The sequence below is a fragment of the Thermobia domestica genome, chromosome 7, assembly GCF_964235325.1.
Source record: "Thermobia domestica chromosome 7, izTheDome1.hap1.1, whole genome shotgun sequence".
Lineage (NCBI taxonomy): Eukaryota > Metazoa > Arthropoda > Insecta > Zygentoma > Lepismatidae > Thermobia > Thermobia domestica.
In genome coordinates this window covers 210,302,179-210,318,437 of record NC_137460.1, presented here as the reverse complement: position 1 = coordinate 210,318,437, position 16,259 = coordinate 210,302,179, and the positions used below count along the sequence as shown (strand labels likewise).

Here is a 16,259-nt window from a genome sequence, read left to right as displayed (position 1 = left end):
TGAGGCATATATCTGTCTCCAGGATTTTGTCGCATGAACAATATCATCCTTACAAGATGCATTTGGTATATCAGTTATATGGGGATGACATTGACAGAAGACAGAGTTCTGTGAATTGTTCCAACAGACATGAATATAGGATCCTAATCTAGAGGCTGACATTCTATTCACTGATGAGGCTTCTTTCCATCTTAACAGTTTAGTCAACAGACACAACGCTGTGTACTTGTCTATTGATAACCCTCACATAGTTGTGGAAACTCACTACCAAACTCTTCCTCAGGTGAATGTGGTATAGGATAGGTGACAGGCGATGCTTTATTAAGTCCCCTTTTTCAGCCTGGCAGGTTAACATCGGAGCAATACCTACATTATCTGGAGACCGCACAGCAACCGTATTTACAGTATGCGGCAAAACAAACAGTACTGAAATCACATCGTTGACATTTATTTATTTGGTGTACAACATAATGAAACATAAGAAAGATTGTCAAATGGATGTCAACTGAATATTACTCAACACATATTGTAAATTTACAAGGAATTATTCCTGTACATCATATGTTCAAAATGTTGACCATTATGTCGTACATATTCTTCATAGCGGTCCTGTAGATCGATGAACATGTTAGTGAACATGGTTTGCTGGAATGACAAAGCAAATGACTGAATATTTTCCCTTAACTCCGGTATACGACAGGAAGTTATCTGTTCGGAAAACTGCTTCCTTCAGCATACCCCGTCTGTAGGCATCTGGAGTCATGAGGTGAGGGGAGTGGAAAGGATATGGAAAATCCGTTCCACAGGAAATCAACTGATGTCCAAACTCTTGTGAGCAGAAGGGTAAGTGACTCACTTGCAGTGTGGACAATAAGTCCGTCTTCCTGCATCCATTGTTGTTATACCGACAGCTTTTTCGTGCGGTAAAAGTCACACAAATCATAATCGTGCATAATCAAATCATGCAAGACAGGGCCAATAATCAACTGTCGATTGATGTGGCGATCAAAGTATATATGGCTTTCATCACTGAACCATATGTTGCTGATAAAATCATCTTCATATGCCATAACTAATACATCATCTTCATATGCCATAACTAATACATCATCTTCATATGCCATAACTAATACATCATCTTCATATGCCATAAGAGCAATACAGTAGACATGCGCGCTCATCTCCTGCAGTGAAACACTGCCCCACACCGTATGAGCGGAAATATTGCTCGACAATAAGTACCTTCTCCTCTGTTGTGAGTAATATTATCTTCGCACCAACTGCACATACTAGTCCACACACAACTGAGCATACATGTGGCACTCACAGCTGATACCATATTGCATCTGAGCGCCACCCGTACGGGAATTTCAGTACTGTTTGTTTTGCCGCAAACTGTAGATGATATGACCTCGGCGTTTATTTCCCGCGCAATGGAACACCAGCAAATTACGGCCGTGCAGTGGCTAAACGATTTGCTTCCTGGTCAATGCATTAGGCGCAGGAGTTCTGTGGAATGGCACCCCAGTCACTTGACCTAACACCACTAGACTTTTACTTGAGGGGGGGGTATCTAATGCAAACTGTGTATCGAACCAGACCCAGAACCGTGGATCACCTGACGGAGAATGTCAAGCACGTATGTAGAGAAATAACATATGAAACAAAAACTTCCAAATGTTTTCTATAAACTTTATTCTTCCCGTGGAAAGAACGGGAATTCTGCTAGTACAAAAGGGATCATTAATACGCGATTATTTTAAAACATTCAGAAGTTAAATTTGAAAATCTCAAATGGTCAATCACATACGTGTGATACATGCACATACAATAATCCATATGCAAATTTAAAATTAATATAAAGAAACAATCAAAATTGTAATATACAAAGAAAGTTTATACAATACTGAATTTCATGGAAGTTACAGTTTAAGCCTTTTTATGATAACTATTTCTCTTATATGAATATCCAATGGGAATTGACACTTGAAAATGTTTATAACGGATCAAGTGTTTACGTTCTCTTCGAATTCCTGGTTAAAACTAATTGTCGTATTTTTAGGATCATTCATTTCAACACTAACAAACTGGGGAGTAGGATTGTTTTCTTCCAAAGAAATAGCTGATCCATTTATTTCGGAGTTTGAACAATGTTGCATATCATCCAGTTCACCAACGTGTATAATCGCTTGATGAATAAGACGACGTAATTTACGTCGGTGCGCTTCAGAGCGTAACTGACGAAGTTCAGACGCAACAAAATCACCAAAGATCTGATAGTCATCACTTGGCCGTTGAACAAAGTGCAAAGTCTTATGAGCTGTGATTCTAGGATCTTCTATTGGTACTTCCGTATTGTTGATTCTTGATCGTTTATCCGTTTGCCTGTCAAGAAAATCGACACTTCTTGCTCTCTTTTCCTGGCCTGCGGTTGAAGTCAGTGGTCTACCTCTGTCAATATTTGGTCTTGATACGTTATGATTTTGTCTCACTCTGTCATAATCCTGTCTACCTCTCTCCGAATTTGGACTGTGGACGTTCTGTATATTATTGTGTTCGATGACTGGTTCATCTCGCTCGGAAATAGGACTAGGTGCTAGAACATCTGGGGAGGGTGGTGATTTACAACGTACTGTAGGTCTCTCACAGTTTCGGTTGGACTTCTCAGATTGCTGAGCAGACTTTTCATGATTGGGTTTCGAAATACTCTGAAATTATAAAAGAAAGAAAAATATCACTAACAGGAAAAACAGGATTAATATTACAAACCAAATAAACTACTAAAGTAAACAACTTGGGGTGACAACACTATCTAGTTTTTTTTTTTTCAGCAATCACTAATCGCTAATTAGACCTATCACTGCTTGACCAGTAATCTCATGCAAACAGATAGACAGGTGCAACTAGGCCCTGGTATTAAAAATACATACAATAAGCATAATAAAAATTTCGTATGAAGGTTTTGGACGATATTTATATGATCTATCTATGATTATTTCGGGTTATGTCATTCTAACTCAGTGGTTTTCAAAATTCCTTTGATTGGCTGTATCTCTCACAGACCTAAATCCACTTAAAATTCTAACATCGAAAGTAATTTTGCTGAGCTCCCGCAAACAAGCAAGCTGAGCTCCACTTTGACGCATTCTGACCCACGATCAACACTAATTCCGACCTAAACGTCCCCTTTCCGTAACGATAGTGATAGATCTATTCACCGTACGAAAAATTTGAATTTTACTTATTATATAAAATTATTTCTTCACTAGATTACATATATTTCTCAGTAGAAAAAAGGGTGAAATTTGAAAATATCCCAAGCGAAGTACAACAAGGAAAGTTTAACGAAAGTTAGATTTATTTTCTTCTAAAAGAATAAACAAATCTTTATTTTAATTTTGTCAAAAAGCTGTATTATTTCAATTTTCTTTGGTCTTGTATATCAACTATTATCAAGTGAAACTATGGAATACTTTCATAGTAGGGGAAGTTGCTCACCCCTAGGAACAAGACGTGCCAGAGTTCATGGCTCTTACAGCCCTCCTGAATTTCCTAGACACTTATTTGTTCCTTCCAGTGAAGCAATTTTTGCAAGAGTTATTTGACAACGAAACAAATTACCGAAGTGATTTTTTTTCGCGCATAAAATTTCTGATTTCCACGTTCGAAACTTTTTTTGTTGCATATAAATGTGACAGGCAAATACTTATATTTAAGATGTCTATTTGTTGTTTCTTCTAGTTAATTTCAATTTATTATGCATTTTTTTTCAAGTCTTGGATTTTGTTTATGATTTTGCCGATGGTCGTACCAAAGGACAAAATTTTGGATATAATAAGCACTATTTGTTACAATGATTTTATGACTATATCTAGTTTTGAAGCAAGATGCCTAATTCCATATTCATTGCATATTCTTCCAACAAATATTCTGATAATAGCTTTGGAAAATTCAAGATTGCTAATAAAATTCCTTACAGTATGAGCTACGTAACATAGCCTTCCTCAGACACATTACGAGAGCAATATCCAATTTTGACAGCTTATATAGAACCTGAATTCAAGACACGCCCAGTTTGTCTTTACAAAACGTAAATTTTAATTGGTTTTAAAAATGTAAATTTTTATTAGATATTGCCATTTTTTCTTCTTGCGCACCTGTTCATAATCTTTTATACCTGTTATGAAGCTGTTAAGAATTAAACTCTTAGTTATATTGTAACGCAGATATATAGTCTTAAAATATGCTTTGGTCAGTTGGAGTTTTATTGCAAAAACACATATTGTATCCCTTTTATTAAAGTTATTTTATGGAACAAAACTCCCAATTGCAATGAGAAAGAGGAAAAATGCTTTGATTATTTTATCATTTGTTTCGTAACAGATAAATTAGTCGTTACAAAACAATCAGTTATTACTAGATTTAATATTGTTTCTATTTAAAACCATCACTTGATATCTACTGTAGTAAGTGACAAAATGACTCCCAGCCATAGACTGCTCTAGCATTCTTATTGATGCAATCTCCTTGTAACTTTTACAGTAAGAAACTGAAACACCAAGCTATCACGAAGATATTTTTCTTTCAGTCTTGCACAAATGTACTCCTTCTCTAAAGCAAAATATAAAATGTGTCTCTTGCCAGATGAGCAATTTCCCCTACGTTTAAAAGAAAAAGTGTTAGTTTCCCCTAGTGCTAGGCAGAAATTGGGACAAATATCTTTACGATTATATCTACAAGTATATCAGCTTTAATTGCTTTCTTTATTTTAAACAATTGCAGAAACAAACATTCATTTTCGTTTATTCGAATAATTCCCGCTTGGTCTCTACCTTAATTCGTGGTGGCAGCACAAAGTTTTCGGCTCTTAACTCAGCACATTGACGCGATTACGAAACTATATGAGTTAAGAGGCAACGAGCTCCAATATACAAAGCCGGGACAATGGGAACTAATATGCTGACCATACATCACTAAACTTAAAGTTACCTGACAGGTCATAGACTATTCTGATGATAGAAGTTTATCATATGTTGAGGAGGAAGGTCAATATTAATCTTAACGTAGGAATGACCACAATAAAGGGGTCATGACGAATATATTTTAGGAAAATATAGTTTAAATATTATTTAAACTATTTAGGGATTTCAAAAATTGAAGTCTATAGAGACAGAAACGATGGAATGCCACTTTCTGATCGAAACTGAATTTATGGATACCAGAACGCTTTGAAGAGTAGATTCTCCTATTCCAACATTATAAACAAATAGTGCATACGTTATTAATAGCTTTTTCTTCCTCCTATAATTATAGTAAACTGGATGTACTATCAAAGTTTAAAATTGAATTTTCTCAGAATGGAGAAAAGTTGTATACCGGTATTTTCGTCTTCCGTTCGTATGGTCTTCAGTTGTAATATAAAAACTACGTATAATTTATAGAAGAAAACACATTTTAAGCACCGTCGTAGCCGGAAGAGAATACTAAACGTAAAAACTGTTGAGTGAGTTTACATGTGGTACTCACAAGGAAAGGACATGAACCTGTCAACGGGACTTCCTAATCAAACCTAGTCCATGCGATAAACATAACCAAGATATGTTCATGCACAAAAATGGAATAAATCCGTGGGGCCCATTGACCCTGTTAGTGTAAATAAAATCGTAGACTCGCAGTGAAAAAGCTATTGCATCAACACTGTTCATTGGAAAGTCATGGTTTATATTTAGTTCATTCTCTTCAGCATCAAACAAGCTTTCCAGAGGTGTTATTTTTTATGTCCGTTTTTGCCAATGCTTTCTAGAAAGCGAGGGAGAGCTGGGGGATGTGAGGAAAAAAAGGATTTCGGAACAAGTTTATCTCTTGTTTGTCTTGGTTCCTAACAATATTGCATCCATAAACTATTCATTCCTCATGCTCCCATGCAAAAAGCCATTCTGTTACATAGACATTTTTGCATGCTATAAACATATATCTTAAATAAAAAGATAGAATATGCTGAATATGCTCCTAAGCACTAATATGTGCATTATGCTTTGAAATATGCATTTATATGCACTATAAAACTTCAAATTAGAGCTGTATTATTGTTGTTAGAAACTCCTACAAAGTTTAACAGAGATACATGATATAAGGAAATAAAATATGCATTTACATAAAAATCCGATGTCTACTTATCACTAATTACCCTAAAACACACCTGTTGTAGTAATTTTACAACAAGAGTGTTGTCAGGGGATGCGTTTCTGCCAAAAACACGCATTTTATGGACTTGCATTAAATAGCCTTTTTGCATGGCAACACTGCATCAACTTTGTCACATTTTCGGACCAATAGATAAATGTTGATGTATACTGAACATATACATAAGGATTCACCTGCAGGAAATCAATTTTCTGCAACTGAATATTGATTTTCTTCATTTCGTACATTTTTTATTTTACAGTTTCGGTATTTTCTTTCGTCATTACATAGAAACATTACAGATTCCAACATTGGAAATTATCTCGAAAATATCTACATAAAACACATTTATATTTGTTTCAAGTCTCATGTCTTTATCGTTCTTCGTTCGAAAGATATAAGCAATCAAACTTTGGGTTGCGCAACTTGACGGACACACGGTACATATACCAAGCAGTGACCGAGTGAGGCTATGCCGAGCTATACCACAAAAACGCCGGAAAAAGGCAGAAAATGAAAAATGTGTGAAGGTAACCTGATACCTACGAGATGGAGACACGTGACCAAGAACACAGCAGTAGTGTCACACAAACAGTGTTGCCATCCCAATACAAACTTATAGTTTTTTTTTTTCAAATAGCATGTATAGCTTTTTTTCAAATAGCATCATTTTATGGCATTAAAACAATTGGCATAAAACGTGCAAAAGATGTGTTATCAGATTGCCAAATAAGGGAGATATAAGGCTGTAAAGTTGATAAATTATGAGATCCGTACAGAGACACGAACAAATGTACTACAACAACAAGACAGCAAAAGGAACAAATGTAAGTAGGGAGTGAACTGTATCATGCACAGTATCCAGTGACTAAAGGGCTTGATACAGGATTCACCCCAAAAGGGCATATGTTAGAGTAGCCGTAGAAAGAAGAAAACCCATTTGATATGATGCGAAAATGTTAACAGCAAATCTTCTTGTAGCGAAGCAGTTCCAATGGCGTTTGTTTGGAATCGATATCTCGAACCGTTCAAGAGAGCTATAAAACGAACTGTATTGGAATTGCAATACTGCATAAAATCCTGCATGCCTTCCAAACCACAGAAACGACCGCGTTGCGCTTGAAAAGAGTACAGAAAAGCTGTGGCAAAAAAGGTAACACATCTGTAATAAGAAAGTACGTCAGAATTGATTTGCAAAGATTAATGACCTGCGATAGATGTGAGTCGAGAGTATAGGAAACGTTAGTATGTGAGACAACGATGAACTCACTACATTCAGGTTACCAGTTTTATACAGGCGCAAAGCAAAATATTTTAACATAATGCATCAGACAATACATATAACAGAAAAGCCATAACAGGCAAAATACGTACATTTTTAGCCCTAGCCAAACACTCTATATGATATATCAAGCCTGTTAGTCAGTGAATGCTGTGGTTTACTCCCTGCTGTACATTTGTTTCTTCTGCACTCTTGTTGTTGTACATTTGTTCGGGTCTCTGTATATAATTTATCAACTTTACAGCCTCATATATCCCTTCTTTGGCAACACTGATAACCCATCTTTTGCTTATTTTCTTTCACGTTTTATGCAAATTGTTTTAATGCCATGTCATAACGTTCTATTATAAATCTCTTACTTTCTGTTGGGATAGCAACACTGCTTGTATGACAGTACTGTCATGTTCTTGGTCACGTTTCCCCCTGCCGTAGGTATCAGGTTACCTTCACAAATTTTTCATTTTGTCTTTTTCCAGCGTTTTGGGGGTATAACTCGGCACAGCCTCACTTAGTCATTGCTTGGTATATGTATTGTATGTAGCGGGTAAACAAGGCATTTCCGCACCGAGTGACTATCACCACGATGATTTGGGGATCCACAATTAGTTGAGAGCACCATCACAGGCATCGTCTATCTTGATATGCTCCAGAACTTCCTTGTTCCACAGTTAGATGAAGATGACCACGATTACCGCTTACGGTGGCAACAAGATGGCACCCAACCACACTACCTGATAGACGTAAGGGAATTTCTTGATCAGCGTATCCCAGGATAGGTCGTAGTGGACCAATTGCCTGGCCACTACGGTCTCCAGATTACACGACATTCGACTTCTTTCTGTAGGGGTTTGTGACAGATAAGGTGTACACCCTTCCCCTACCAGATAATATTAATGAACTGAAACATCGCATCACAACAGCCATCGCGGACGTTACCTCCGAAATGCTGGCTACTGTTAGGCAGGAAATCGACTTTCGTTGGGATGTGTCTAGGAAGACCGCAGATGCACATATTGAGCCATAATGCATTTGTCACCAAAAAGAAAAAAAATGAAGTGTTTTGCAGTATAACGACATAAAACCAAGTCTGTACGTGATTCCAATAAAGAATTATAACTCATCAGGGACGTAGCTACGGGGGGCACCGGCCTCCCGCAATCTTGGCTTGGTCCCTCAAATATTTATTTAAAATTATATGTTACAAATTGTTTTTATCCGACAATAAATGAAAAAAATATCCATAGTAAACTTAATTTATTCATGCTTCTAACAAGGTATATTCGGGAAATGTCCCCTCGGGATTCGTGTAAAATCGATTCAAATGCAAAGTTCTCTGCTGCCTAATGTGTATGGTACTAATTTTACTGGCCCATTCGGTAATTCGCATAATAAGTATTCATATATCCGGAATTCAATCATATACTTCTATAACACTCGGACACAAAATTGTTTTTAGTTTCTTTAGATGTAACTGGACATGAATGTGGGCATATGCAAAATAAGCTGGATCAAGTACTGCTTCTCTGACACATGTTACCCACCCCGGATGCCATTTTGAATCCGCTATATTAGATTCAATTTTCGATTTTTCAAATGGGAATAAGTGCAAGTGATACATCAAATTCATGTACAATTGTCTCGGACAATTTACTGGTATAGTAAATTTTACCGTAGCTTGTACTGTTTGGAAGGTATTGCATATTAAATCCTTCCGTTCACTTCGCGAATAAACAGAGTAATATCAGTTACGCTTATGTTTTTGGTGTTGACAAATCAAAACAATTTCTAACTGGAAAAATGCTATAGGTCAGTGGCGGCTCGTGCTTTGAATTTTAGGTGGTGCACAATAGATGACCTCTCCTTTTGCATTATTATTATTATTATTATTATTATTATTGTAAATAATAATAATTTAATAATAATAATAATGATATTAATAATAATAATAATAATAATAATAATAATAATAATAATAATAATAATAATAATAATAATATAAATCAGGGTAAATCAGGGGCGAATCCAGGACGACTTCTAGGGAGGGCGGTGGGTTGTAATACTGCTACTTAGAGCTACTTTTAAAAGCTCCAAACTCTGGGATGGGTTTTATTTATATATAAAATAAAAAAGTTTCCTCTTCTGTGGGGGCAATCGCCCCCTGGCTCCGCCACTAGTATAAATAATAATAGCGATTTCTTCATGGCATGCTTCAAGCATGCAATGGAGAAGCTTATTTTGTATGATTTTTGACGTACTGTTGAAAATTGTTGTGCTTTCTAAATGACTCTTGAGAGCGCTGTCAAGTTCTGCACCGAAATTAATTAATCTACGAAATACGCCTCGATTTGAAGGAGAGTGTTTTTCATCATGTCCTCTTGAAGCCAATTGAAAGGTGCCACGAAACCAAATGCAATTGATGATTATATTGAGCACGTACCTGTTTTGCGTCACTTTTTGATTGTGATTCTCAATGGACCGCCTATAACCAGCATCTAGTTGAGCAGCAATATTCATACTTCCCAACACAGTGAGATTAGAACGTGTCTTATAGGAGCTGACCGCATCTTCCCCCGCCCCGAACAACAAACAGGGAAAACAAAACAAAGCATTTTTAATTTCACATTCACATAACCACTTATGCTGTTCGTACAAGTTGAGATTAAACTTCCTTGTAAATGTTCGTTTCTGACTTCTAATTACTTGCGTTATATTGAGAGTCGGAATCAGTCTTCCGATGTCTTTCACAAGTAGGTTTGCTTCTGAAGTTCTTTTCGAAAACGGCTAATTCAACAGAGGCGTTACAGAATTCAATGCTAGAATAGTTTACGTATATTAGGAAGAGACACGTAATTTTATGCAATTACAGCAACAATATTCCAATGAACAACAAAGACCGGCACACATACACACAAACATACAACATTACAAAGTCCGCTACCCGCTTTAAAGTCTCTCTCCTTCCCAAATTAACGCTCTTTTTCCAAAAATTGCCCTCCAATTTTCTCATTCACCCATACACACATGAAAAGGAAAACATTGCATCAATGCTTCCAAATTTCTACTCCTTCAGATACGAGTGTATTAAATATCGACACCCTCAATTTGTCTTCACTCTTCACAGGGTCGCCTTTAGTATCTCCTTAGCTGCCTTAATCTTACTTGGTTGACAGAACCAATAGTTATGACCACTTGGCAATCTCGCATTTAGGCAAGGCGCAAGTTCTCTCTCTCTCTCTCTGTAGCGACTTGGTTACGGTACGCAACATTGTCACAAAGGAACAGACTATTCCCTTTCAGGCGAGAACCGTGTCAACCAATACTACAGGGGGAGGGACGGTGGAGAAGTTCCAGTTCCAAAGCGTTATGTTTTGGAAAAGCTGTTTTTGTTTGGTAATTTGTTTACAAAAGATCTGCAGGCATATGGAGCCTTATGAAGCAGTGCATGGCGTGATAACCCCCCTCTTACCGCGCAAACCCCGCAGTGACTCAGAAGCTGTTAAGCTGGGGAGTTTGGTAAACTCTCAAGCAGAAAGCAACTAGCAAGCCCTGTTTCAAACGCACTTGTTTAAAAAAAGATGATGTTGACAATAAAACGAAAAGGATTTAGCACAAATAAAAATTGAAAATATTGGAAGGAGGTTTGTACAAACATGCAAACATTAAGAGAAACCGCCGCTGATATAGGTATAAAAAAAAAAAACTCTTTGTAACATTGGTGTAATAATCTTATTACATTTCTGTGAGTTATTGTTATTACTTCCATGTTATACTATATCAAGGAAGTACCATATTGCGTCAAAATGCCTAATATAGATCTAGATACTACCAGATTTGGGTGAGGACCTACTATTTTCGTATTGACGTCTGCGTGTCTGTATGTATGCACGTTCAGAGAATATTTCATCAACGATAAATCACATAAAAGATAACATATACACACGGACACGGTGTTCTGCACAACTTTTCATTTTGGTTGAATATTCGTGAAGTGCCTGACATTTAACCTGCAATACCTTGCAAATGGTACAAGCTACGGTAAAATTCACTACACCAGTGACTTTCCAAGAAAATTATACAGGAATTTGATGTATCACTTGCACCTATTCCTATCTGAAAAACCGAAAGTTGAATACAATATGGCGGCTGAGGTAGGTAACATGTGTCTGAGAAGCAGTACTTGATCCAATTTGAATTGCATATGCCCACATTCATGTCCAATTACATCTAAAGAAACTAAAAGCAATTTTGTGTCCGAGCGTTATAGTAGTATTATATGATTGAATTAATTCCGGATATATATATACCTGTATAGGCCCAAAAATATGGATATTACCAGCATGGGCCACTAAAATTAGTACAATTCACATTGGGTCGCGGAGAACTTTGCTTTTGAATCAATTTTACACGAATTCCAGGGGGACACTTCGCGAATGTTCCTTGTAAAAAACGGTTATTTTTTAAAATCCATTTACAGGCTATTTCTTAAACGTTAAATGAACAGTGATAAGAGTATAAGATCAGTAACATTGGAGGCCGGGCGTTATCTTCGTTAATATTGCGAGGTTCTTCCGGCCCTTAGAGTGATTCCAACCTTATAGTCGCCTTGAGGTACTAAGGGTTAAAAATCTATGCGAATGCACTTTTTGTAACCGGCTAAGACCAAACCGAAAGGTCGATTTGATTCAGAAGCTAAAAGGATAATCCCCCATTGCTGGGTTTTGCAAAATAGTACTTTATTTTTTAATTGTTTTACGAGAAGGCATTAAATGTCGATTTACTCTCTTATTTTTATGTTCAACAACGATTCTGGCAAAAGAGAATATAATAAGTCAACTATTTATATCCTTACTTGTGCTGGCAACACTGCGGTTGAGCGGGAAAAAGTCCGTAAATTATCAGGAGTACACTATATATATATATATATATATATATATATATATATATATATATATATATATATATATATATATATATATATATATGGGGGTTATTCCATTCGCAAATATGCCCTCCCCAAACTCAGAGCTCTGGTTACGTTCATGTAACTGACTGACGTTGTAAACCCTATAAAGAATCACCCAGTATATCATCATATACAGGGTGTCCAATATACAATGCAACCCGGAGTTTGGGATAGTAGAACTTTTGCACCTGAAGTGATACACGATTAATGGTTATACTAAAATGAAGCCTTGTTCATGTATATATTTTTAAACTAGAAGCAACGATTGAAGTACACTAGGAACCACACATTGTTGCCAGATGTAACCGAAGGTGTAAATCTTTTTTTTTTTTTTTTTTTTTTTGCAAAACATGTAAATTGACTCATAACTCATACGTATGGATGTTCTGTCGTTAATTTTCAGTTTGTTTAGTTGGAGTTGCTTGGAAACTATGGAGCGGAAAAAAGAATTTTTCATTTCCACCTATAACTAATCGGATGAGGCCTCTGTAAGGGGGAGCTAGGGAAATCGTAATTTTCATAAATTAACACTCTGAATTGGCAACTTTGCCGATGTTTCAGTGCATCAAAAGGTGTGTTAAGGATCTGTCTAGATTATGCAATTTCTGAAAACAAAGAAAAACAAACTTTGAAATTATTATGATAAAACGTTTAGTTTTAACGCAGAAATCTGAAAAAAAAAATGGTAAATACTACTCGGTGGACTGAATGTTTGTGCAAAATTTCAATCTTCTACGTGCAAAAATAAGCCCGCCAAAAAATCATGAACATAGGCTTCATGAGAGAAAAAATATATTTTGAAATTATGACGTCATCACCTCCTATGTCTGGACGCAGGAAGGTATCAAGCCATACGTAATGTCTTCTATAATGCCTCTGGACTTGAAAAACAAACAAACAAAAAAAAAAAAAAAAAAAAAAAAAGACGAAAAAGCTCAAATAGAAGAGTTATAACGCAATGTACCATGAAACACCCGTATGGTACAAATTGTACCATAGGATCCCCAAATGGTTAAAACAAAACTTGTTTCCGCCTTCAATGATAAGGAACTTGTATGCGACAAGGACAAGACTAATTTTCGTATTAAAACTGTAATAACTAAATGGAACAGATGTTCGCTAGTGTTCGAGAACTGAGTTGTTCTATTTGACAACAATCAAGCAATTCATGATGGGATTTGTTTGACCATTTGTTTCTGCACTGTCTATGTGACTTTAAACTAATGCGACCTAAACATGATTTATGAATATAATATTCAGATAGAAGGTCAGCTTAATAAATCTAATCACCATTATCATGAAGTCTGTTTCCAACAAGAAATACTAATTTTAAATAATATAGTTATGACAGATTTTGCTGCTCCGTCCAAATTCTCGTGTTGCGCATATGGTAGAGCATCCGGTAAGAGCCCTGACTGTGTGCATCCGGTTAGGCAAAATGATTAATTTCAGTTCTTTTAATCATTTCATTATGTTAGCATAGTTTAAAATGTTTTCTAAAATATATTTCTCTTTCACACAATCTTAATAAACACATTACAGACAAATCCCGTTTTGGGTGCCGGACTCTATTCAGATGTCAGGAAAATACTCCTAAACGGTAGAATCTTCCCGAATTTTAATCTTATAACTGAAGCAGTACTCAAAAGGTGATAAATGCGGTCTTTCCCTTAGAGCTTTAGATTCCATGCACCGAAAAGTAGGCGACTGGATACTGTTGCCTCATCCCCCCCCCCCCGATTTCGTATTTATTGATGCAATATTTTTAATACTAAAAGCTTGATAGAAGCCAAAATAGTTGAGTGAAGGGGCTATTACAGTAATCTGGATTCTGAATGAAACACTGTATATACTGTATTTCCTTACCTCTTCCTCGATTTCAGCAATCCAAGCCTGTGCCTTGCAAACGGGGAGGATGAAGTTCATGGCCTGAAAATACGCCCATTGACTTGTTGCCCCTTCCTCGGAACCAGCAGCCTTTGCTTTCACAATTCTTCGGTACTCACCCAAATATTGCGTTCGTAACACTTTGATTTTTTTAGTTATTTCCACTTCACTAGTATTCAATGCTACGGCTAAACGACGTAAAGCAATATCTTTCTTAGTCCGCATATTATATTCAGCACAGTTTGTGTTCCATAACTCTGGACTTGCTTTGTATAAAGCAATTAATTGGAATATTTCATCCCTCGACCACATTCTGTTCCGACGAATCATGTTTGTTGCGCTCCCAAAGCAAGGAAAGTTGATCCACTACAAACTTGGCAAATCAAGAATATTTCCTACGTGTAGCCTCTCAGCAACACACTCTCTCTCTCACTCTGTCGCGCTGGTTGGCTGGCTTTTGCGCGCTGCGCCTGCTTCGATCGTTGGGGAAACAAAAGTGGACGCGCAAGCTTTATTGAAAGAGCTGCATCGTGGGGCCAATGGAAAGAATTTATTTACATTTTCCTTCTTCCTTTCTTTATCTAGTAATGGAGGGTAGTTTAACAGAAAAAAAAAAAAAAAAAAAAAACTCGGAAGACTGTTGAATGGACTACGAACAAATTTAGCACCCAGTAAGGTAACCTAAAGGCAAAAACGGGACGCATATGAATCTCGTACACAAGTAAGGGTGATGATACCAAAGCATTTCTTAAGTAATCCCAACAATCGCTAGTTCTTGCAGCGTTGCCAATGTGTGTGTAATTACACAAAATGTGTGCAATTTTATCCTGTGTGTGCGTTTTGTGTCTAATGACAATCTGAGTGCATTTTGTGTGTAGTTTGGCACAATTCAAAATTTTGATTACTGATGATTTTTGCCAAGTTCCTTTCATTCACAAATTAATTATTTCCATTTTTTCTGAAAATTGAATTCTAAAAACAAGCGCCAACGCCTAACTCCAGGCAGCGCAATAAAACCTATATTGCTTCCTTGGTACGTCACTTCTTGTTTTTCAGAAGTGGGCGTCATGACCATCCCCAAGCAAAGCCGCTTTGTTCAAGCAAAGCAATATGAATGAATGTTGGCCTTCGATGTTGGCCAAAACAAGCGGTTTTTTTTTTTTTTTTTTTTTTGTCTTCTCGCCGCTTGTCAAGAAAATGCCATTTTGCAAACAATGAGCGACAGAGTGAACGAGAGGGATGCGAGGTCTTTTATTGAACGGACAAAAATATTTTTTAAAAAAAGCGAAAAAGAGAGAAGTAAAATCAAAGATTCAACACTCTTTCTATTTATTTTCGCGTTTTAAATGTAGTTCATGAAATATGCTCTCGGTATTCGCATGCAAAAAACTAAAACTTTGGAAAATTTATGTTAGGGTTAACGGCGGGGGAAGGATTTGAAAGAGTTGCCGTCTTTCTAGTGATATGTATGGTTGATTCTAATTAAATAAACTTAATCCATCAATGGACACTGAAAGAAGAAGTCTCCAAATTTTGTTTCAGTGAAGGGAAAGAATGTATCTCTCTCTCTTTTACATTTTTTTTACACAGGGCTATGGGGGCTCAGTATTAGAGCGTTCCCCTCTGGTGCATGGGGTCCCTGGTTCAATCCCATCTCGCACCGAGTGAACTTTGTGGTGGACACACATCGTGTGCGTGGATTTCCTCGGAGTTCTCCCGTTTCCTCCCACTTTCTTCATTCCACCGTTTCATTCATTTCTTATCCTCAAAAGTTTCCTTTAGCCTAGCCGGCATGGGACGTAAAACTCAAAGATTTCATTTTTTCTTTTACACAGATAGAACTAGTCCTACCATGTCCTGATATTTTTAACAGTCAGATAAGATAACGGGATTATAAAACTGGTCGCAGTAGTAATGTGTTATTTTGTATAAAATATGAATTAC

General features: G+C 36.7%; 1 protein-coding gene across 2 annotated transcripts in view; it reads right to left on the bottom strand.

Moving 5' to 3' along the window:
* Positions 1-1,684: 1,684 nt before the first annotated feature.
* Positions 1,685-16,259, bottom strand: part of LOC145690702 (uncharacterized) — a 67,701-nt gene continuing 53,126 nt past the window's right edge. The window contains exons 1-2 of one of the 2 annotated variants that reach the window (XM_081765865.1): positions 14,295-14,804; positions 1,685-2,708 (exon numbers count right to left, since the gene is read on the bottom strand). In XM_081765865.1, the coding sequence (XP_081621991.1) occupies positions 2,007-2,708; positions 14,295-14,645 (1,053 nt within the window). In that variant the 5' untranslated portion in view covers positions 14,646-14,804 and the 3' untranslated portion in view covers positions 1,685-2,006. Of the gene's footprint in view, positions 2,709-14,294; positions 14,805-16,259 lie in introns of those variants that run through there. The other variant, XM_081765864.1, reaches the window with a different exon arrangement.